This window comes from Vicugna pacos, chromosome 20 (assembly GCF_048564905.1).
Source record: "Vicugna pacos chromosome 20, VicPac4, whole genome shotgun sequence".
Taxonomy (NCBI): domain Eukaryota; kingdom Metazoa; phylum Chordata; class Mammalia; order Artiodactyla; family Camelidae; genus Vicugna; species Vicugna pacos.
Genome location: NC_133006.1, coordinates 26,905,970 through 26,927,951, shown reverse-complemented (window position 1 = coordinate 26,927,951; position 21,982 = coordinate 26,905,970). Strand labels below are relative to the sequence as shown.

The window sequence follows — 21,982 nt, the reverse complement described above, 5'->3', positions numbered from 1 at the left end:
GCAGATACTAACTACTATGTATAAAATAGATAAACAGCAAGTTTCTACTGTATAGCAAAGGGAATTATATTCAATATCTTGTAGTAACCTATAATGAAAAAGAACATCAAAAGCAATATACGTATGGCTGAAACATTTTGCTGTGCACCAGAAGTTGATACAGCATTGTGGGCTGATTATATTTCAATTTGAAAAAGAGCTACTTTTCAATTGGGGTGTAGTCAGTTGTTTAGTGTTGTGTCAGTTTCTGGTGTGCAGCATGATGTTTCAGTCATATACTTCAATAAAAAAGAAAAAGAAAAAAGAAAAAACAGAAAACAAACAAACAAAAAGAATCAAGCCAAGGGGGGAAGGTACAGCTCAGTGGTAGAGCATGTTCTTAGCATGCACAAGGTCCTGGGTTCAATCCCCAGTGCCTCCATTAAAAAAATTAATAAATCGAATTGCCTCCCCCCCACAAAATTAAAAAAAAAAGTCAAGATCAAAAAGAATCAAGCCAGACAGCAATCATTTTTGCTTTTGCATATGGCACTAAAGTGATTTATACATACAGTATCTCACCAGCATAGCATGGTGGTTAAAAGTGTGGGCTTAGTTGAAATCATAACTCTACCACTGCCTGCATAACTATGGCAAGTTCTTTATCTCTGTGTAGACCAGTTTATATTTATAATATATTAATAATAATAATAATCAATAATTTAATAAACTGTCCAATAATTTGGAATGTAAGCTCATGGGAGGCAGATACTCCTAGTGTTTCATACCTAGGAAGGGTGCAATACTTCTTGAAAGAATCAATGAATCCAAAATGACTATCAAGGGCACAGAATTGCACGTTGGGCTCCCCATCCTGAGAGATTCAAGCCCTTCCTGCCTCTAATATGTTCCACTATGCCTTTTACCCAAGGAGCACTGGCTAGTGTCACTGACTGCTATTTCTCCTCTTTTCTTTAGCTTGCCTGCATGTTCTTGTCTGAGGATGAAAATTTTCTTCTGCTCTTTCGCCAGGAAACCCCTCTGGACAGCAGTGTGGAATTTATGCAGGTAAGCATTTGGTCATGTCTCTATGGAAGATGAGGTCAGGACCCCAGTTACTGCTGTGGCTGTCACCACTCGTGCCCTGTTCCCAAGAGAGAGCTTCCCAGAGAGGACAAGACCAAGCAAAGGAGTTCCTGTGTTAAGTCTGGACTTGGCCCCAAGCCCCAGTGTGCTCTCTCAGTGTGCAGACCTAGACTGCTCCTAAGCTGACAAATTCCTTTAGCCTGGGTTAGACGAAGGCTTAGAGAGAAGGACTGGCAGGTACGCTGAGGATGTAGTGGGAGAGGAGGGTGGGGACTGTGGACCTGAAGAGCACGTGCCCCATCTAGAGCCAATGGCCCTTTGAGCTCCAGTGAACCGCTGCCTTCTGAGAATGCAGCCTAGACATCTAAACTCAATGGGAATCTACTTAGTTTTAAATGTTGGTAACTAATTCTAGTTTTGACGGCACAGTAATATAACTTATTAGAGTGCTGATCTAACCAGAAGGTGTCTTTTTGCAATCACTTTACATGAGTAAAAACCTAAGGCAGAATCAATGGCTCCTCTTATCTCCTCTTTCAGCCTCTAGGTGTTTCTGTCTGTGGGTGAAAAAAGATCAGGGAAGGCAGAGCAGGTTTCTCCAAGGCTAGAGCAGCAGATTCAAGGGGGCTACTGCCTCACTCCTGAAAGAGTTACCAAGTCTGCATTTAGGAGATAATAACTTAGCAACCTTTTGCACTAATTTATTTGCCTTCTGGCAAATGAAAGTCATGAGAAATTGAGCAAGCACTTGCATAAACAATTCACAGAAGAAATCTGAACAGATAATCGATATATGACAGTCACCAAAGAAATGCAAATTAAAAACAACTACTTTTTACTAAAGAGGTGAAGATTTTAAAAGGATCAACAAAAAAATGAAGGCTGGCAAAGAAATACTGAGACTGTTGCTCAAGCTCTGTTGGTAGGCATGCACACTGGGATAATTTTATGGAAAAAATGAAATTAGGATCCTTTAACATTTCATTATCCAGAGTTAACTTAAAAAAAACTTTACCCTTTGACTTAACAATGCTACTTCTCCAAGCACCTATCTTAAGAATATAATCAGAGGTGCAGAGAAGTTTTCTACACAATGTTCATTAAATGTTGCAGTGCTACTTATAGTTAAAACTGAAAATAACAAATGTCTAACAATGAAGGAAAAAGTAGGTAAATTCTGATACATTCATATGATTCATTCATGCCACAAATACTTACAAGCACCGGCAGTATGCCAGAAATAGTCCTAGGCACTGGAGATTCATGAGGAAAAGCCCCACTGTGGAATTTTATGCATCACTAAAGATCAAGTTTTCAAAGACTATCTAATGACATGGAGGAGATTCATTATAGTGGTAAGAAACAAAATTGTATATGCATTATGATCTTAACTTTGTTTAAAATATTATCCACCCTAGCATCTATATAAATGAGACAACAGGTAAATACACACTAAATATTGGTTGTTTTTAAGGGGTAAGATTTGACATGATTTTCATGTTCTTTGTACTTCTGTATTTTCCAATTGTGTAGAATCACACTGTATTCAAATTTTAAATAATATTTTAGAGATAATTTTAATTGTGTTTAAAAATGCTCACAGAAAATTTTTAATGAAAATAATAAACAGAATACCCAAGTGTATAGACAACATGACCTTCTCAGTTTTGTCACATATGTAACAGAAATATGATGGAAAGGAAACACACAGAAATGACGAGGCTAAATGGATGAATGATTTTTTTTGTGTATTTCAGATTTGGCGCAAATATGATGCCGACAGCAGTGGCTTTATATCAGCTGCCGAGCTTCGTGTAAGTGTTACTGGGAACTGTCTCTGGGTGAAGTGTGGGTTTGTTCATCACTGGGGACATGTGTATCATGAGTTTGGTTTCTTTGTTTCCGAGAAACCTAGCTATGAATTTGTTACTTTTAAAAAAAGAACTTATTCATGGATAGATTTACAAACTGCATGTAACACTGCTCTCTCTGGGAAAGAGACATAATCAAGGATTTATGACACTTTTTCCTGCCTAAAGCTATTCTCTGGGTTTCATTTAAACAGTGCTCCCTTTCAACAGTGACAGCCCTCCATTCTTGTATTTATTGCTTTCTATTTCTATTTCTAAAAGGATTCTATTTTCTTCTTAAAACAAATGAAACACAATCCTTAAATTAAGGTCTCAAGATTTTCAGGTTTCTTTGCTCACTGGATAATATATGGCTCGTCTCTTGATGTCACAGAACTTCCTCCGAGACCTCTTCCTCCATCATGAAAAGGCCATACCTGAGGCTAAACTGGAAGAATATACTGGCACCATGGTAAGTAACTGAGCAACGCGCTATCCATGACGACAGCTCACCCACTGCCTCCAGGGCCCAGAAACAGTGTCGGGCACAGAGTAAGTGCCCCGTAAGTGTTTGCAAACCAGGTAAGTGCATGAGCAAACCTTCACCTCTGGCAAACACTGGCTAAAGATGAGCTGCTTTAGCCTCTCTCTTGGGATGAGAGTGCAGGTACTTGAGAGAGAAAGCTGTTTCCCTGTCCTTGGGGAGAATTGGAAAGTCCAGTCGCAGTTGGGTTACTAAGCACCAGGCCAATAACCTTAATGCTAATCCAAGTCACATAGAAACAAGGAAGTATGGACACAGAAAATCAGGAACAAATATACAGGAGCCATCTCTCACCACAGTGGGTGGTTCTACTCATTTAGCATGTTGATTTAAAGCAAGTGAGAGTCAGATGGGAAATGTGTGTCCCACCTCTGCCATTTCTTAGTTATGACCTTGGGAAACTGTCCAGCCTCTCAACTTTATTTACTGTATCTATAAAATGGGGACGAACAGTACCTAATTACTGTGACAGCAAGTGAACTGATGCCTATGGAGCACTTGCAGGGCATCTAGGAAATAGTGAGCGATCAGTACATGTTAGCTCCCACTGTAGTGGTGGTTGTGGTCCTTGTTGTCATTATTTAACGTGCCCCTCATGCAATCCACGTCCTAAACGACCCTGATGCTATTTCAGTGTCAAAGCTCCCTGGAAAATTGTGAAGTAGAAGTTGCCTTTGGTGAACTCATCCTCATAGTCGTTTGATGCATTTCTCCCAGGGCTAATCAACAATTCATATTGAATTGGATCCGGCTTCTCTCCCTTTTGTCTCCCCTGAGTCCCTTCCCATTCTCAGATGTACTTCATTCCAATCAGGCTCTAGGTTTCTTAACTAATAAGCAAGGAAATTGCTGGTAAAGGCTTAATTACTTTAGGAATTGTTACTTATTATATAAAGAGTTCTTGAGCAGACTCACCTTCTGAACTTTCTGGTCAACAGTTGGGGATATATATTACTGAGAAGAGTTTGTGCGTTCCCATTAAAATGTGTACTCTGAGGTTCATCTATTTAGTCCTTTAACTGATATTTTCAAATATTAATTAGTATTATTTCTAACAACGTCTCTACAGTGTTGGCATTGCTTATGCTATTTTGTGTATCTGATTGTGGAGGCTTAGAAAGGGTAAGTCACCACCAAGTTGATTTCCTAAACTCATTTTAAAAATCCGATTATCACTGGGAAACATTAAGTTGCCTTCCCAAAGGTACCAGTTTAACCGGAAGTTGAGCCCTCCTGGTGGTCAACCCTGGAACTTCCTGGCTCCCACTCTGCCCTCTAACTACTCTGAATGCTGCCCCCAGCAAGGGCGTCTGCCCTGGGAAGGAAGAACGTGCTCTTGACCATGATAACTTATAAATGGCCTGGACAGAATCAAAGCTGATGCCAAGGACAGAATCAAACTTTAGGCTGAGATCTCAATCAAGGAAATAATGTGGCTTCTTACTATGATGATCTATTTTAATAGCATGCAAAATGCTATTTGAAATTCTGAGTAAAAAATATGTGCTTAGCACTAAAGAGTGAAGTGGGAAATCCCCCAGAAGCAAGAGGCAGTTTCCCTGCTACAGGGAGAGCTCTAGCTTACTTCTGACCTAAATTCTAGTAAAACCCTCTAATAGAATGAATACTCTGAGAAAGGAAATTAGATTGAAACTGCCTCAGGGAGAGAATAACAAGGAGATTATTTTTCCAGTTGAGCATTTGTGATTTAACACAACACTAGCACTGGCTGTTGTTATCTTGATTTTATTAATTTATAAAACATGCTCTACACAGTGGAATGCTTGCATTTAGAATCTCCAGTTTGTTTCCAGTATTTCTTTGAATACTTTTGACTCTGAGGGGCGTCCCTCCACCTCCAACTATAATACTAAGCCACTACCTTCTGACTTAACATAGCTCAGCTATTTTTTCCTTATTTTTCTTCACCTATTTCTTGCTCATCCTTCAAGATTTAGTTAGACATCATCTTGCCCCAGGAAATCTTTTATAACCTTCTTCCTTGGTGGATCCAAGTGCCTCTCCTCTGTGCCCCTACAGTATCTTGTGTATTTCACTGTCAACATCATAGTCATCCATTTAATTCATTGCACAAATATTCATTAAATACCTGCTATGCCTCCGGCACTATTCTAGTCACCAAAGATTCAGCAGTGAGCAAAACAAAGGAGAGACTGACAATAACAATAAATATAATAAATAATAAATTATATTGCATAATAGAGGGTAATGAGTGTTATGGAAAAAATAAAGCAGGACAGGCAGTGCCAGAAGGGCAGCTAGGATGGGAGGCTGGGGAGAAGGTGTGATTATCAATACGGTGATCAGCTGGAGGCCCTTCAAGAAGACGCAACTTGAAGGAGAACCAAAGGTATAGCAAGCAGAGTCCCTGGGTCAAGGGTGTGCCTGGGATTTTTGAGAACAGGGAGAGACCAGTGTGGCTGGAGAAGAGTAAGCAAGGATGAGACAGAGGCCAGACCATGTCAGGCTTCTGGGGCCATAGTGAGAACTTGGGGTTTTAGTCGGAGTGAGATGGAGAGCTACCGGAGGGTCTGAAGCAGAAGATGCCATGGTCTGGCTGCTGTGTTGAGAAGAGCCTGAAATGGGCAGGGAGGGAATAAGGAAGACCTATTAAGAGGTCATTGCTCCACGTAGGTGAGAGCGGATGGCAGCTTGGACCAGGGTAGGGTAGCGAAAGACATGAGAAACTATATATCTTGAAGATGGAATCAGAAGGACTTCCTGATGAATCAGCTGGGAGTCAAGGATGACACTGACACTATCTGTTTATGGATCTTGTGCTCCACCAGCCTGTGACTCCTCAAGCGCAAAGCAGTACCTTAGCTCTGTGTTCCCAGCGCTCACACAGAGCCTGGCACACAGCTGGCTATTTAACGCAAATTCTCTGAACTGAATATTCAGTTATTACCTAACAGCTAGCTAAGAATAAACCCTGATAATGGGAAGTTTGTCTTTGAGACCCTCCTACCTCCCTTGTTTCTGTTTCTTGGGACCCACCACCCCCACTATGGCCCTTGATGCCTCTTGGGGTGCCTCTCAGATTGCACTTTGCACACTGCAGCATTTGGCACAGACCCAACTTTCCTTAAGCAATGCTTCATGTTCTGAAATGCTCCTTTTTTTCTTTTCATTTTTTTAAACCAGACCCTCCAGGGAAGAGCCAGAAAGGGTGCCCAGAATTCTGTGCTGAGACCCATCCTTTATGGCTCTCACCGGGGTCCTTCACCACAGAGAGGGTCCTCCAAAGGGATCCCAATCAGGCAGTGGGTATGAGCCGTGCTGAGCCCAGGGGGCAGAGACAGACAGGGAGACAGGAGCCCCAAGCTGATGATGAGAGGTGGGAGGAGCTGGAAAAAAAACACAACAGGCCAGGAGTGAAGGCAAGAGACGAGGCAGCTGAGGAGACAGAGCAGAGCAAATCCAGAAAGGACAATCAGAGCAGGTCCAGCCTAGGACAGGTCCCTGTGGATTCGGAAATCACGGCATTGTGCTCCTTTTCTTAAGCTGAATCTAAGGTGGTTTTTCTGGGCTGAGGGGTGGGGTCTCAAAGTGACCCAGAATACTCCCTCCCTCACCAAAACACCCACTCTCTTAATGCTCTTCTCTCAGGTTGGAATGTGTGCTGGTAAATTGGTTCATATAAAGATGTGAGTTCATTCATTCAACAAATATTTAGGGAGAACCTACTAAGGAAGATGTGGTCTCTGACTTTATGGAGTCTTCCAATTGGGAGAAAATTTGAAAAAGGAGCAAAAATTCACTCTGGTCCCTTCTCTTCATCCCCACTATGCCTATCACTGCCACAGAGTATCAACCAAAAAGTAGGAGTTAAGTTCAGTTGTCCCTTCAGTCCTTAAATACAGCAATTTCACCTTGAGAACCAATTAATATATTTTTTTGATGTTTTCCTGATTAAAAAAAAAAGATGGACTACAACAAACCAGCAATTTTAGAGCTTCAGCAAAGGCAAGACAAAAAAAGGTGGACAAAATTAAAGTTAAATTTTTTCAAGATGTCTTCTTAACTGAGTACATGCGGTACTTTATTTTCACTGAAACACAGCCAGTGTTCGTTCTAGTATTAAATATTTAAATCATAATAATTGATTCTTACACAAACCTTCTGAAATAAGCATTTTTAAACTCCCATTGCACAAATGAAAAAACTGACGATTATCCTTTATCCTCAAAGGATGGAGAATAAAGCTCTACTGAGAGATCAAGAAGAGATATAAATCCCTGTGAAGAAAGGGAAGAGCAAGGCAAGGACAAAGCCATGTTAGGAGATTAGGATTCTTTTAATATTTTTAAAGATAAGATAATATAGGAGCTCTGACAGCCACAACAGAATTTACTACCCCCAAAATTGATTTTTCTCCTCATGAAGTCCTTAAATAATCCTCAGAACTGACATCTCATTAAACACCAAATAGGAAACAAATTAATGAAAGACAATGGGAAACGAGAAAAGGTATCACAGAATTGTTCTGGAGACGAGAGGAACACGGACTGATTAAGTTGGGGAAGGGAGAGTGGGAAGGAGAGTGAGTTGTGGCTGCATGAAGCCTCAGGGGTCACCTGAGTCAAACAGCTCATCCTAAGGGGTAGGGACAGGCAGGAAGTAGACGTGTAGAGGGTTCAGAAAGTTGGTACTTGGCTGAAAAGAAATTATGCACATCACGCATGTGCCCAGCAGCCCTAGTTGTCCAGAGCCCCTCTCTTCACAGCTTTCAGCTTTCAGGTTTAAGAAGCCTCAGGCTGGCATCTCTGACAACAGAATGCCCAGAGCTGAAAAAAATCTGGAAATATGCAATTTTGATGGCTTTGAGCTTATATCCAGAAGCTTAGAGTCCTGTGAAGCAGCTGTGGGGAATCTAAGTGGTCTTACCCAACTTTTGATTATCAAGGTTGAGAAATGTCCATTGACCCAGAATGTCCTGTTATTCTTGTTATATGTGTCTGTTTCATTGTTAAAACCTTACGGCTCTCTTGCTCATGTGTGCTGCATTTAAACATTCATTTTTGTTCCAAACTGTCCCATGAAGATATGCCCATGATCAATCAAACTCCAAGTGGTCCATCACTGGTATTTTAGGCACTGAGGTGATAGGTAAATGTTGAGGTTATCTGGTGAAAGAGTTTCCACTCAAGAATCTGAGTTTTCCCTGAAGACTAGATGAATTTAATGAGATTTTGGTCAATCTATTTCACTTCTCTTTCTTAAATTGTAGAGGTAAATTATGCTTTTCCAATGAACAGATTTAGGAACTGGACTACAGTTTTATTTTTAAAAGGAATTCTTACATTTCTCTAGAGATTTTGGGTATACTAACTTTTAGAAACTCAAATTCCAAAAAAAGACTTCTAGGATCTGAGCTCTAAGTGATAGAACAAATGTGAAATCACCTTACTGCTGCTTTAGTGGCTTTTTATTGAGCAATGGACATAGTCATAACAACACTGCATTAAAGATTTGGTTCCAAGGTTTAGCATCAAATGCTTTACTTAAGAGATGGAACCTACTAAATGAATTCAAATTGACCCAAATAAGGATTGGCACATTTGAAGCTGTCTGAAGCATAAACAAGGTACAAGTCAAGGCAGAACATCCAATCAGAAGAGGAAAGTTGAGGTTGTCAGACCTTGTCTTATCTAAACTCCTAATTAATGTTCTGTACAAGGAAGGAAACTGTAGATTAACAAAATCCAATTATGACATCTAATTAAGAGGTACTGCCGACACCTGGCAGGGGGAAAGATTAGCTGTCTGAATAGAATATTACTAGGTAATATTGAGCTTTTTAAAATGTAAGCTAATACACGTGGGAAATATTAAGCTCTTGTACCTAATCAGAGCATGGAGTTTGAACTACTATAAAATAACAAATTAAAATCTGAGAATATGGCAGACAAAGAGAATACCTCCACCCTCTACCCTGGTCCCAGGTCTTATCCTTCATGCCTGGATTGAAGCACCTGACTCCCTAGCTGCTTCCTTCCCTTTCTGTCTTTCTTCATTCTTTTTAAGAATGAACCTTATATAATGATGGAGTCAAAGAAAATAACTCATGGTTCACGTTCTAGCAAAATGGTTCGCTCTCAGACTTCTACTGGATATAGTCTATGTTTAAAGGGCATGACTGGATGTGTAGTATGTTCAAATGTATAAAAATATAACCTGTTTTAATAAATTCCATAATACATATTTGTGATACCAAGGTTAGGAGAGAATGAGCTTTAAAATTCATTTGAAATATTAAAAATAAAGTTGATATATATAGTAAATAAGGAAGAAGGACTGATGTTTTTAATGCAAAAATCTGTTGGATATATCCTTAGATTATCTCACTGATTCTTTTTCCCTGTACAGCCTCCTCATATAGATATATTTAGAGATATTCTGCAGCACTAAAGTGTTGTGAAGTCACAAAATTCACTCCTACTACTACTTAGATATGGAGAGAAATGTGTCTCCTCCATGTTTCCTAAACCAATCTGGTATTCCCAATTTTAACTTTTAATCATATCTTGTTTAAAGCTTAGTCTGATCTAGTAAATTTAAACAGCCTCTTTGAATAGGGCTAAGTCTCTCTACAAAAGGAAAAGCTCAGCCTTCTAGATTTCTCAGTTGTCTATATCCAACCCACACCCTTCTGCAAAAATGTCATCAAGGTGGTTAAGGAGAGAAAAGTGGCGTATAGGAAGGACCTCATGGTGAAGGGGAGGAGCCGAGGTCCCTGGGTACAATGCTCTGGTTTCCAGGATGATGCCTTTTGACCAGAGTTGCTGCTACCTTGCTGACATTCGTGGTTGAAGTCATCCTTTAACTCTTGCTGGATGCAAACCACTAATTCTCTGCCACATCCTCCTTCCAGCTGACTCAGTGATCCACCCCATCCTCTGTTCCAGCATCATCTGACACTCAGCTGGCCCCATGGAAGGTCCACTGGTCCTTGACTCACATCCAAACCTTCGGGAACTCAGAATGGTCTTGGGAAAGCTAAGCAACTCTCTCTGGTGTTGTCCTGCCTTAGCCAGTGCTCTTCTCCCTCCAGATCCCCTTTCCAGCAGAGTTAAGTCACCTGTCTGTCTACTCTGCTATCTTTGCCTCTCTCTCCTTTTCTCTGTACAATCCTCTGAAGCCTACAGAGAGCAGACTTTCTAACATATCAATATCCTCCTCAACTACTTTTGCCTTCATGGGAAATATTTCTTCTATACTCTATAGGGATTACTCTATGAGTCAGTTTCAGCCAATTTAGACAAATATATAATCAGAAAAGCACTTTAATAACTTTCAAAATTAATTCTTGTTCCAAGAATTTCTTACAGTCCTTTCCCTTCTGCATTCCAGATGAAGATCTTTGACAAAAATAAAGATGGCCGGTTGGATCTTAATGATTTGGCAAGGTGAGTAGCACGGTAATGGTGTCGCAGATTCAGAAACACATTTCTAGGGGTTTAATGACAGCACACATTTCTTTTTGAAACGTAGAGACCAAGTCTCACCTGAAGTCTTAAAGAGTCAGTGAGTCTTTTGGGGTAACAGCTCCCTTTGTGAAAATCATAAAAGCACCTCTCCCTAGAAAAGCACAATGCACAAAATTTTCAAAATATTTTATAACTGGGTTATGGGGCAGGCATGCCCTCAAAAAGGCCAGATATTCACGGTCCTACATAAGGATCCCATGACATGAGTACATATTGGGCGCATCTTCAACATTCAACCAAGCAGTTTGCAACTCTGCCTTAGCCTTCACTTCTGCTTGCACAGATTATGAAGATAAGCCAGAGGTGAGAACCTAGGGTCTCCTCAGGTCTTTCCTGTGCATGTACACATCCCTGGACATGGATGTAGTCCTGTGTATGTGTGTGACTGTCTAGATTCCCAGAAATAATCTTGGAGGTTTTTAAAAGCCCCTGTGGATATCTCACATCCCAGCTTTTTCTCTTAAGCTTTTTAGATAGTCTATTGTTTATCCAAATTTTTATCTACTACCTTGGTCAACTGTGATCCTAACAATTGCCACTGTTTTTCCACTGGGTAGGTTCAAAATCAGGTCAAATAGAGACATTCTTGAAAGTGGGGTCTTCTAGGGAGCCATCAAAGAGGTCAAATAATAGTGGTTCTCTGGGAATTAGGCTTTGAAGGAACTAGTACCCTGTCCTGCCCACTACAGTAGCTGCTAGGCTGCTGATTTTCCCTGGGACTGAGGCTCTTGGTTTTCAAGGATATCATGGAACTAAGGAGGGTAGAGGGATGAAGCAAGTTAAAATGCCAAAGTTCACTATTCTTACAAAGATTTACTTGTTTTTCTAAAATAAAAACCACTAGATTTCTGCAAGCCTTTGGTTAATTTCCAAGGTTCTGAAAAAAAGTTACTATGACAATTTTTTTGTGTGTGTGCCAGTTTTCTTGTTACTTTTATGGAGGAGAGAATTTTCATAAGCCCTTATTCTGCCACTTTTCACCAAGATGGATTTTTAAAAGTCTCTCTATGCTGACTACTAATCCCTATAAAACATTCCCTTCCTTCTTTTTGTAATGTATAAATTTCTAGCTTTCAAGCACCCATCCTATTTTGCAGAAAAACTTGGAAACTGCCTCACACCAGTTATAAATTTACTTGTAATTGAGTGCTGACAGATCATCATGTGGGTGGGATTACATTTTTTGGTTTGTTTGTTTTTTCCATTTAGGATTCTGGCTCTTCAGGAAAACTTCCTTCTCCAATTTAAAATGGATGTAAGTAGTGACATTTCTCTAGATGGGTTTGTATCATTCATGTTTCTCTATAGATTTGAGAGGGAAGGAAGAAAGGAAGGCATCTATTTCTCTTGCCTTTATCTAGGGACTGACAAGGCTCAGTGTTGGAATCAAGGGATTAAGGTTATTGACTCAAACTTTATACAAGTTGTCTAAGACCCTAGAAGAATCGTACAACTCAAGTGTCACACTGCTGATTGACAGTTTTCTCCATACATAGGCTTGTTCTACTGAAGAAAGGAAGAGAGACTTTGAAAAAATCTTTGCTCACTATGATGTTGTAAGTATGCCTTTTCAACATATTGTGCTGGCCATCTTTAAGTAGGAAGCTTGTTTTGCCCCTGTGTGGGGTCATCCTAACCACAGACCCTAAATCAATACAACGAATAGCAAGCACACATGTTACTATATCAAGGTACCCTCAGCTTCTCTATGAAACTTCTAAGAACTAAGTGAAAATGAACAAACAAATATTTATGGTTCAGAAGAGAACAGTTCTTTTTTTCTTCCTTGGATCCAAACCAAAACTTTCTCCTTTCTAGTCTCTATCTGTAATAGCATGCTCAAAAACAAAAGCAAACAATCAAATTAAAAAACGCACCGAACCTAAAGAAATATGGGCAAAGTCAGACATATTTGGTATAAAATCTAACTCTCTCATACGGCCACTATTTGGTCCTTCTTTAAAGAGGAGAAAATAATAATTCTAAAGAACAAAGTATGGTGAAGAGATTGAGTTTCTTGAGGACAAGGTAGGATGATGCAAGGAGGAAGAAAAATAAGAAGAAAGTTGGGAAAGGTCATAAGACATCCTGAAACTAATCAGACTGGATATCTGCGTGTCATACTCTAAGCAGAAAAGGCCATCACCTGAAAGAGGCAGTGGAGCAAAGTGTATAGACTCGGTGACCAATTACCTGAGTTTGAATCATCATTTATTAGCCACATGGCCTTGGGCAAGTTCCTTAACCTCCCTGTGCCTCATTTTTTTTATCTGTAAAATTAGGGTGATGAGGACAAAGACAACACCTACCTCATGGGGTTGTTATATGAGAATGAAATGAATTCATGTTTTTAAAGTTCTTAGAAGAGTTCCTGGCATGTAGCAAGTACTACTGTCTGGTAAAAACACTAAGGGAATGGATTTTTAAAGTGATACGTTAAAGGTTCAGGAGCAAAAAATACCTTGAAGAGAATGGATGACGTGTCATAACTGGCACCTTAGAGAAGAAACTGAAATATTTTAGTACGCATTGTATTTTATAGGCATTCTTATAAAATAGGTAGAACAATAAAGATTTTAAATATGAACCATATAACAATGCTAATGTGTCTGATCTAATCTCTCTTGATTTAAAATGCCTATCTTGATAATTAAATCATTGTTAAATCATAAAGCAAAATTTTAAAATTTCAACCTATCCTTCAAAGGATCGATATGATGTGCAGTTAGCACTAGTCTGAACTGAGTCCTGGTATTTAGGAAGCAAATGAAGTCGGTACATATTATATTAATACTACTTGTATGAGCCAAGGAACTCAAAACTACTGGTGCCCATTTGGTTACATAAGAGGAGTTACTACAATGAAGTCTTTTAATTCATATGGAGCATTCACATCCTGCAGAGAGAACATACATTGAAACATATCATTTTTAAACTTGCTTGCAGTCACAAAAGAATATTGATTTGGTCTACCTGTGTAATTTATTCTTTAAGCTTTCCTAAGTAAGGAAATGATACCTGGTTGGTTGGATCTTTTATCTTTCAGAGTAAAACTGGAGCCCTGGAAGGCCCAGAAGTGGATGGGTTTGTCAAAGACATGATGGAGCTTGTCCAGGTGATGTCATGAGGCTGTGTAGATTACTCCTATTATGGATTGGGGTTGCTGTTTTGATTGATTCCATTGTTTATTTTGAGGAATCAATAGGGCCAAAGATTAATGCTAGAGAGAAAATCTATGGATGTAGTCTGTTTAACAAACTTTGAGCTTCTGTGAAGCCCAACAAATCTCCCTTCTCTCCTAAGATCATTCGTAGTTTCAATTAAGCGAAGCCCGCATAGGAGTGTCTTGTTACCATCATTTAAATTATCTATTTTAACAAAGGAGCACAGTGCCATTGCTTATCTTACTGCTTTATTTTTCAATTTCAGATAAATCCTTCTCCCATGGACTCAGTTATTAAAATAAGTAAAGCTTTCAATTTCATTTAATAAATCCCATACTTGGGATTCTATTTTTTAAAACCAAGGGACTGCTCTAACACCTAGTCTAAAACAGTTATTTCATATATCAAGGCATTGCAGTGGCTGGAACTGATGCAATTTTGATTATATCAACATCACAGACCTGTTTCATGTAGGGTAAACAATGTTTGAAAAAGCAATCTCCTTTGAGATCCTGATGAACCGTATTGACTGGCTGCACAATCCAGTTAAACAGATACTTCCCAACACCCATATGGGTGTTTTTCTATGGAACTGTGTAGACATTGATTTTAGTAGTTTCATATCCTTAAGGATTTTTTTTTGAGGTTTTTGTACAAGACACAATGATTGTGTCCTGATTAGCCCAGATGGTGACAAATTAGAGAAGCAACAATTATTAACTGTTTTTGGAGTCTCAGATCTTTTTGAAACTCTGATTAAAACTGGAGTTTTGTGGCAGAAAGATGCCCAGATACTGATTTTTGCGTAAGTCTCTGCAATTAAGCAGGTATGGACAAGATTTTTCCTGATGTCTAATTAGGATGACTTATAATTCTTATTAGTCCCATCCCACTGGCCCGTTGTCTCTTGTCTCCTTCACGTGTTACTCCTGTTGAAGATTTCTCCCGCATTTGCATCATCAGAATTGTTCTGGGTGTTGGTGTGGTATTGCCATCTACACTGATTGCTACAAGGAAATTCCATTTGGCTCATTATCTAACATCAGAATGACTTCTGTAATAGCAAATGAGCAATTATCTATCGGACATTAAAGTTGTACAGCAGAAAGCCTTGCTCAACTAGAGTTTCAATTTGCTTTTCATAGAATAATGGGATGGTGAACCTATTTTTCAGAGCTGTATGGAGTGGAGTGGAGCCAGGGCCTCTGACTGCCTCAGTATAGAGCCCAAGAGCTTCAGATCCTTACAGACACTTTCAGTTGTCTTTCAACTCTCTCTGAGTTTGGCAGTGACTTCCAAAGGTTAATGGGAGATGATGGAAGTAAAACCTAAACCAACAAGAGGGCAGAGAAGACATTTATCTTGAGAAAATTACAGAGAAGGGAAAAATTTGAGAACATCCAAAAACATGAGCTGGAAGCAGAAGTTTGCCTTACTCTTTGATGGACTCATATCACCTGGATGGGAAATCAGGATCCCTACCACTTTCGTCCTTACCTCTGTATTTCTGTGGGCTTCTTGGGCTACAGAAAGGCACTTCCCCATAGAAGTACCAGGCAATTTGAAATAGCTGGTTTCTAAGGACTGGGTCAGACTATGGCCAGTAATATAAAAGCAGTTTCTGGAAGGCTGATTTGTTGAGCTAGAAAGTATGTATATAGTAGTTAGTTATTAATGTTCTCCTCTGAAGCCAGATGATTGAAGGTGCATATCTTTATTGGATCTTTCCAAGTCTTCCAAGTTGCTTAAAAAACATCCACCACACCATTTGAAAGATTTAGTCAAGTATGACCATATCAACAGCAGAGAAAAGCAGATGGTATATCTAGCAGGGAAAAGAATAAACTTTTGGGAGGCCTGGGGACAGGAACTCTCATAACCTCCAGCCAGACAGCTTGGTCGTATCTGGCATCCCATTTATTTGGCTTCCAACATTACTGGGTCATTGAGACCCTAACACTGAGAATTTGACATTTCTCACCTTCATAAACTAGAGCCGTCTCCTGCACCTTTTTTCTTTATTTTCATTTTATAAGGAAGGGCCATGGGACAAGTCAACAAACCAGTATCTGGAATTTATTTTAAAAGCAACTATCAGCACATGCCATGGGGTCAGCAGGGAGCTGGTTCAGTTTCTGAGTGTACAGTCCAGGCCAGGATCACTGATGTTTGCGATAATAACCCTGAAGTAGGCTTATTTTATAGTCTTTAAATTCTTGTACAGTCATGTACAATGCATAGGTCAAATCTGTATCAAGATTATTTGGTTACCAGAACATCTTTTTCTTGAACCTCTGGAAAATGGTACCGAAGGCTGTCCTCTGCCAGCGTGAAGAGACAGCAAGTCTCTGAAGCAGCACAGTAATTTCTGCACAGGATTTTTTAAGAGCCTGTAGCTCACACAGCACAGCAAGAAAATGAACAAAAGAATCTACAAGCTAAACTAGAAAGTGGAAAGGCAAGACATTCAAGATTCCTAGCACTCATCAAAGAGAAGCAGAAATGTGAACAGTAATATTGGAAGCCAAATAAATGGGATGCCAGATACGACCAGGCTGTCTGGCTGGAGGTTATGAGAGTTCCTGTCCCCAGGCCTCCCAAAAGTTTATTCTTTTCCCTGCTAGATACACCATCTGCTTTTCTCTGCTGTTGATAAGAAGATGGCTGGCAAGAGGGGATAATACTTAACCTAAAGAACTGAATCAAATCTGTGCCCCTCGCAAGAACTACTAGCCCTTAGCACTCATTTTATCATTTCTTTTCATTTTCAAATTATAAAAATTATACATCCATAGAGAAATTTGAAAGTAGAGAGAAGAAAAACAATCTCTACACTGAAATAGATCTACTATTAACTGACTCCATTTCTATGTATAGTTTGTATATAGTTAAGATTATACTGAATAAGCATTTCCCAGTAACAGTCAACATTTCAGGATTCAAGGAGGACAGATAAGTATTTTTTAACTACTTATGCTAGATCCACTCTCATACTTTCTCATGAGATGGATGAGAAAAAATGCATTTTTACATAGGAGGCTGTGATATAGTGTAGTGATAAAGAGGTGTGCTCTAGGGCTTGCCTGCCTGCATTGTATCTTGGTTCTGACATGTATCAGGTTAATTGACCTCTCTGTGCTTTAGTGTCCTCATCTGTAAGTTAAAGATGATAGTCGATATCTCATAGTGTTGTTCTACTAGAACAGTGTGATTAGAACTAACATGTGTAGAGGTCTTAGATCAGGAATCTGCATGCATTTATATTGGCAACTTGTTAATAAATCAGAGGCCCTTGGTGGTTTCAGATGCTTTGTCTTCTGTAGTCCAAGCATTTTGAACAGTCACATAGTTCTCCTGACTCCTAGTGAGTTGTTGAGCATTAACATAAAAGGTCCAAAGAAACTTCCTTTACATACACCCACATTCATACTGCCTTCCTAACATATCCACACAATCAAAAATATATCTACTCATTTAAAGGAAATAATTCCTTTCAGAAAACAAATTAGAGAAAAAAAGCTTAGAATAGCTTGAATGAGGTAAATACACTGGCAAATTAATTTATGCTAATGTGTAAATGACTACCATCTGAATCTTTGCTAAGAGTGGGCATTTGCTAAAAGGATCCTAAGGCAGGGTGCCACTTGAAAAAGGATGTAGCAAAAGTGGTTAGGGATACTGAAAATCAAACCTCCCCATTTTGTAACTGCACAACAAAGGAGTTTCTAACATAGAGCCACAGAGTATAGCTTGCTGCTTTCAGGACCTCTAGGCCACATTTCCTTCGGCCACATCTATACCTTGCTTGGTATTGACACCCAGGGAGCTATCCTCTTGCACTCCAACAAAGAGAACTACTGACTATATGTTTCATCTTAGTCTCTTGGTCCAATCACTCAGGGATTTTGACAGAGTGAAGTTGGCCAAGTTTAGCTTCTGGCCGCAGACTCTTTCATCTCCTGCTATCTCCCAGAATTCTACCCCACTTTAGTATTTATTCTTGCTCTGAAATCTGGCCCCCAGTTCCTGCTGTTCTCTTCCCTCCTTCCCTCTGTGAAAACCCACTATCAGGGGTAGATCTGGTGTCAGTCATTTAACCTGTGGGACAGTGCAAATTAGCGTCTCAATATGGCTGAAGAGTTGAAGAATGAAAGGTTCTGTTTCCTATTGCAGGTTTTCTAGAGCTGTCTTTTGAAGTGAGGAAACCTTGGGGTGGGTGGGGTGATGGGGAATGCTTCCATGAGCTCCTGAAATCAAACCGTGGAGACAGCTGCTTCCACTGCTCACTCATGACTAGTCCACTAATCAAGGGGTTTGGAAATCTGGTTAGTTGGGTTTTCCTTCCTCTCTGGACACTGACTTTTAAATTTAGATTCATCACCATTCATACAGCTTCATTAGGCTAGCCGTTTCTCCATGAGACCAGTGTGAGCTGGTGAAATGAGCGCCCAATTAAAGACAGAAGACTTGGGATCCACAATGCTCTTGCAACATTCTAGCTTGGCAAGATGTTTCAGCTCTCTCCAAGCCTAGGTGTCCTAATCTGTAAACAAGGCTTAATCATTTACCTCCCAAAGTCATTGTGAGGATTAAATAAAATAACCTATGGAGAATCACTTAGTCCCAACATTGCTCACTTTTGCAAGCCTTTGAGTTTAGAATATTTTCCTAGCTGACACGCATCACAATTCCTTCTTAGTCCCTGAAATATTCCTTGGAATAAATCTGAAGTCCTCAGCTCAAGAACATAATGCTTTAGTTAGACTTTCATTCACTGTAAGCCTTTTAAAACAAGAGGCACAGAAACCTCCCACAGGGAGATAACATATGTGCCTTCTCTCATCAGTGTACAAGACAGAATTTGGGTGATGATCCTCTGCTCGAAGGCGAAATATCTTTATTATGGTTGCAAAAAAGATAGGCTTTCTGTTAGAACTGCAGAGAAGTGACATGGGAATAGAAGTTCTTTTGCCTGAAGGGACATGCTGAGAAATGAACTTGTTGGCAGAAAACTTATCCTTGGCAACATGTGGATGAGGAGATAATCACTTCCCCATGGTATGTCTCCAAGGAGGCTCTCTCAGAAGGCAGGGTGTCCCCTACACTGAGCAATCACAGAGGGGAGGGAGAGTGGCATTAAAGGATGGCTTGCCTACTGACATGTTTTTGTTGTCCTCAGCCCAGCATCAGCGGGGTGGACCTTGATAAGTTCCGGGAGATTCTTTTGCGTCACTGCGATGTGAACAAGGATGGAAAAATTCAGAAGTCTGAGCTGGCTTTGTGTCTTGGGCTGAAACTCAACCCATAATCCCCAGACTGCTTTGCCTTTTGCTCTTAGCCTGTTTCTGAGCTTCTGCTGGTAAACTGTATCTATGCTTCACTATTGGGGACACAGTAGGCAAACTTTCTAACAAATGGTGTGGTATTCTTGGGCCAGTGGACCTGGGACTTGAGGGCCTTCTTTTTAATGGTATGGTATTTTCCTGCCTTTACTGGAAGCCCCCCACGCAGCATCTGTGTTAGTGTTCCCTTGACCCTGGGCTTTCCTGCCCTCCAAAGACTCAGCTGACCTCCAGGATCTGTTTGGCTTGTCTTCCCCTAGTTACCAGCTGAGTGCGTCCAACTGAGCTTTTTTGTGGGCTTTTCTGCTGAAAGGTGTGTGGCATCTGTGGCAGCTTTGTAACTTCTACAAATAGATTTTCAAGTGAAAATAAACCCGTAGCTGGAAACAAAGATGCACTGGTGCTTGTTTTTGTGTTGTGATCTTTAGAGTGTTCTACCTGCTGGTTTGATGGACAAAATACTTCTCTAACTTGGGGTGGGAGAAGGAGGAGAGAGAAAGGTGAGATCCTGATGGAATCACATCACCAATCCTTCTACTGTAGTTGTCAGGTGCCCAGATGAGTTAGCCAATAATCACGTTTATTTCATCACATGGAGAAGACCGGAACACTTGTCCTGGGCTGCATTTTGCTTTAAGTTCTTTGTGAACTCACTTGGCCAGTAGGTGGGAATACAGAAGAAATATGGAGAAAATGTTTCCCAGGTAACCCAAGTATCTATTATCCGCTCCAGCCCGCCCCCTTCCAAAGTTTCCTCTAGTGAATCTGGGACCACTGAGGCCTTCTCCCATGCCTGTGAGCATCGTGGGCCTCTCTGCAGCCTGAGGGCTTCCACATGGACCAGACCCTCCTCCCGTTACTCCTGGAACCCTGACTCAGTCCCCCAGAGAGGGGACTGCTTTCTCCCGGGGCAGAAGCAGAGAGATTGATTCCTTTATTCTCCTTACACTTTATTTTCCATAACATCCCTACCTAATACCAAACTGTGAAGGAACTTCAAGTTTAATGAAATGTTATAGGTAATTCAGAAAAAACAGTAGTGTAGCATGGTTCAGTTAGAGCTGTACATTACTCAAGAAATTCTACCATTCAGAGATTCCCCTCCCTGGCATACACTGGTCCTAACCTGGTTCCTTTTCCCCCAGGTGTCCCTTATCCCCAACATACAGGTAACTAATATCAATAATTACTATTTACCAAGTGCTTTCTGTGTGCCAAGAACTTCTAGGTGCTTTCCACACCTTAAGTAATTCGTTAAGTAATATTCGTTTGTATGGTTACTCCACACTTTGTTTATCCATTCACCTGTTGATGGACGCTTGCCTTGTTTCTACCTTTTGGCTATTGTGAATAATGGTGTAATAAGCATTGGTGCACAAGTATCTGAATTCTTGCTTTCAGTTCTTTCGTATGTATAGCTAAGAATGGAACTGCTGCCTCACATGGTAATTCTGTGTTTATCTTTTTGAAGATCTGCCAAAGTAGTTTCCATATGGTTGTGCCATTGTATGTTCCCAGGAGCAATGTATGAGGTTCCAAGATTAATCTTCTGTTTCTAAATAGAGCCCTTCCTGAAACTGCCTAAAATAAAAACTGGATCCAAAGCTGACCTATTATCCATTTAACTCATGACTCTCCCTTTAGCTACATGAAGAGAACACTTTGAGGTTACTAATCCAGCCATAGTTGTATGAATTCTTAGCTATTCTTATAAATTCTCCTCCCTGTCTGTCTGGAGATGACTGAGGTGTAGGTGGGTGCGGAAGGGAACTTTTATTCTTTTAAGGGTAATTTGTTCAGATTTATCTGAGCAGCTACTTGCCTTGAGCACCAGCAAGCTTTTCACCACGACATATGGCTGAGATTCTATCAGAAGCTTCCAGGCTTCCTGCTCAATTGTAACCTTAGGTTGGCAAAGACCTTTTCTAGCATCCAAAGAAAGTGATGGTAGAGATCTTTGAATGGAAAGAAGGTGGTGAACGTGTCAGTTCACTCAAAAAGATTCTTATTAAGTTTGAGCCTCATATCCTTATAATATAAGGGCTAGTGTGTTCATTGATAGTGTTGCAGGCATTCTGGCTACTATAACAAAAATATCATTGACTGGGTGGTTAAACAACAAACATTTAGTTCTCACAGGTCTAGAGGCTGGTGTGTCCAAGATCAAGGCCCTAGTAGATTCAATGTCTGGTGAAAACCTGCTTCTTGATTCATAGACAGAGGTCTATTCCTGTGTTCTCCAATGGTGGAAGGAGCAATGAAGCTTTCTGTAGTCTCTTTTATAAGGGCACTAATCTCATGTACAAGGACTCTACCCTATGACCTAATTACCTCCCAAAGGCTCCATCTCCAAACACCAATGTGTTAGAGATTAAGCTTTAACATGTGAATTTTGGACTACAGCAATGGCAAAGGAAGCTAACAGGCCTTAGGCTTCTGCTGGAGAACCAAAGGGAACAGAGTGCCCAAGGAGGGCAGACAGAAGGCAGAAGTCTCTTATCAGAGC

At 40.2% G+C, this 21,982-nt stretch overlaps 1 protein-coding gene across 1 annotated transcript in view; it reads left to right on the top strand.

Moving 5' to 3' along the window:
- Nucleotides 1–19,722, top strand: part of SCGN (secretagogin, EF-hand calcium binding protein) — a 28,741-nt gene extending 9,019 nt beyond the window's left edge. The window contains exons 4-11 of the mRNA XM_006198594.4: nt 958–1,047; nt 2,823–2,879; nt 3,310–3,387; nt 10,834–10,889; nt 12,180–12,225; nt 12,467–12,526; nt 14,017–14,085; nt 19,314–19,722. Coding sequence (XP_006198656.1) covers nt 958–1,047; nt 2,823–2,879; nt 3,310–3,387; nt 10,834–10,889; nt 12,180–12,225; nt 12,467–12,526; nt 14,017–14,085; nt 19,314–19,442 — 585 coding nt within the window. The 3' untranslated portion in view covers nt 19,443–19,722. The remainder of the gene's footprint in view (nt 1–957; nt 1,048–2,822; nt 2,880–3,309; nt 3,388–10,833; nt 10,890–12,179; nt 12,226–12,466; nt 12,527–14,016; nt 14,086–19,313) is intronic.
- The last annotated feature ends 2,260 nt before the right edge of the window (nt 19,723–21,982 follow it).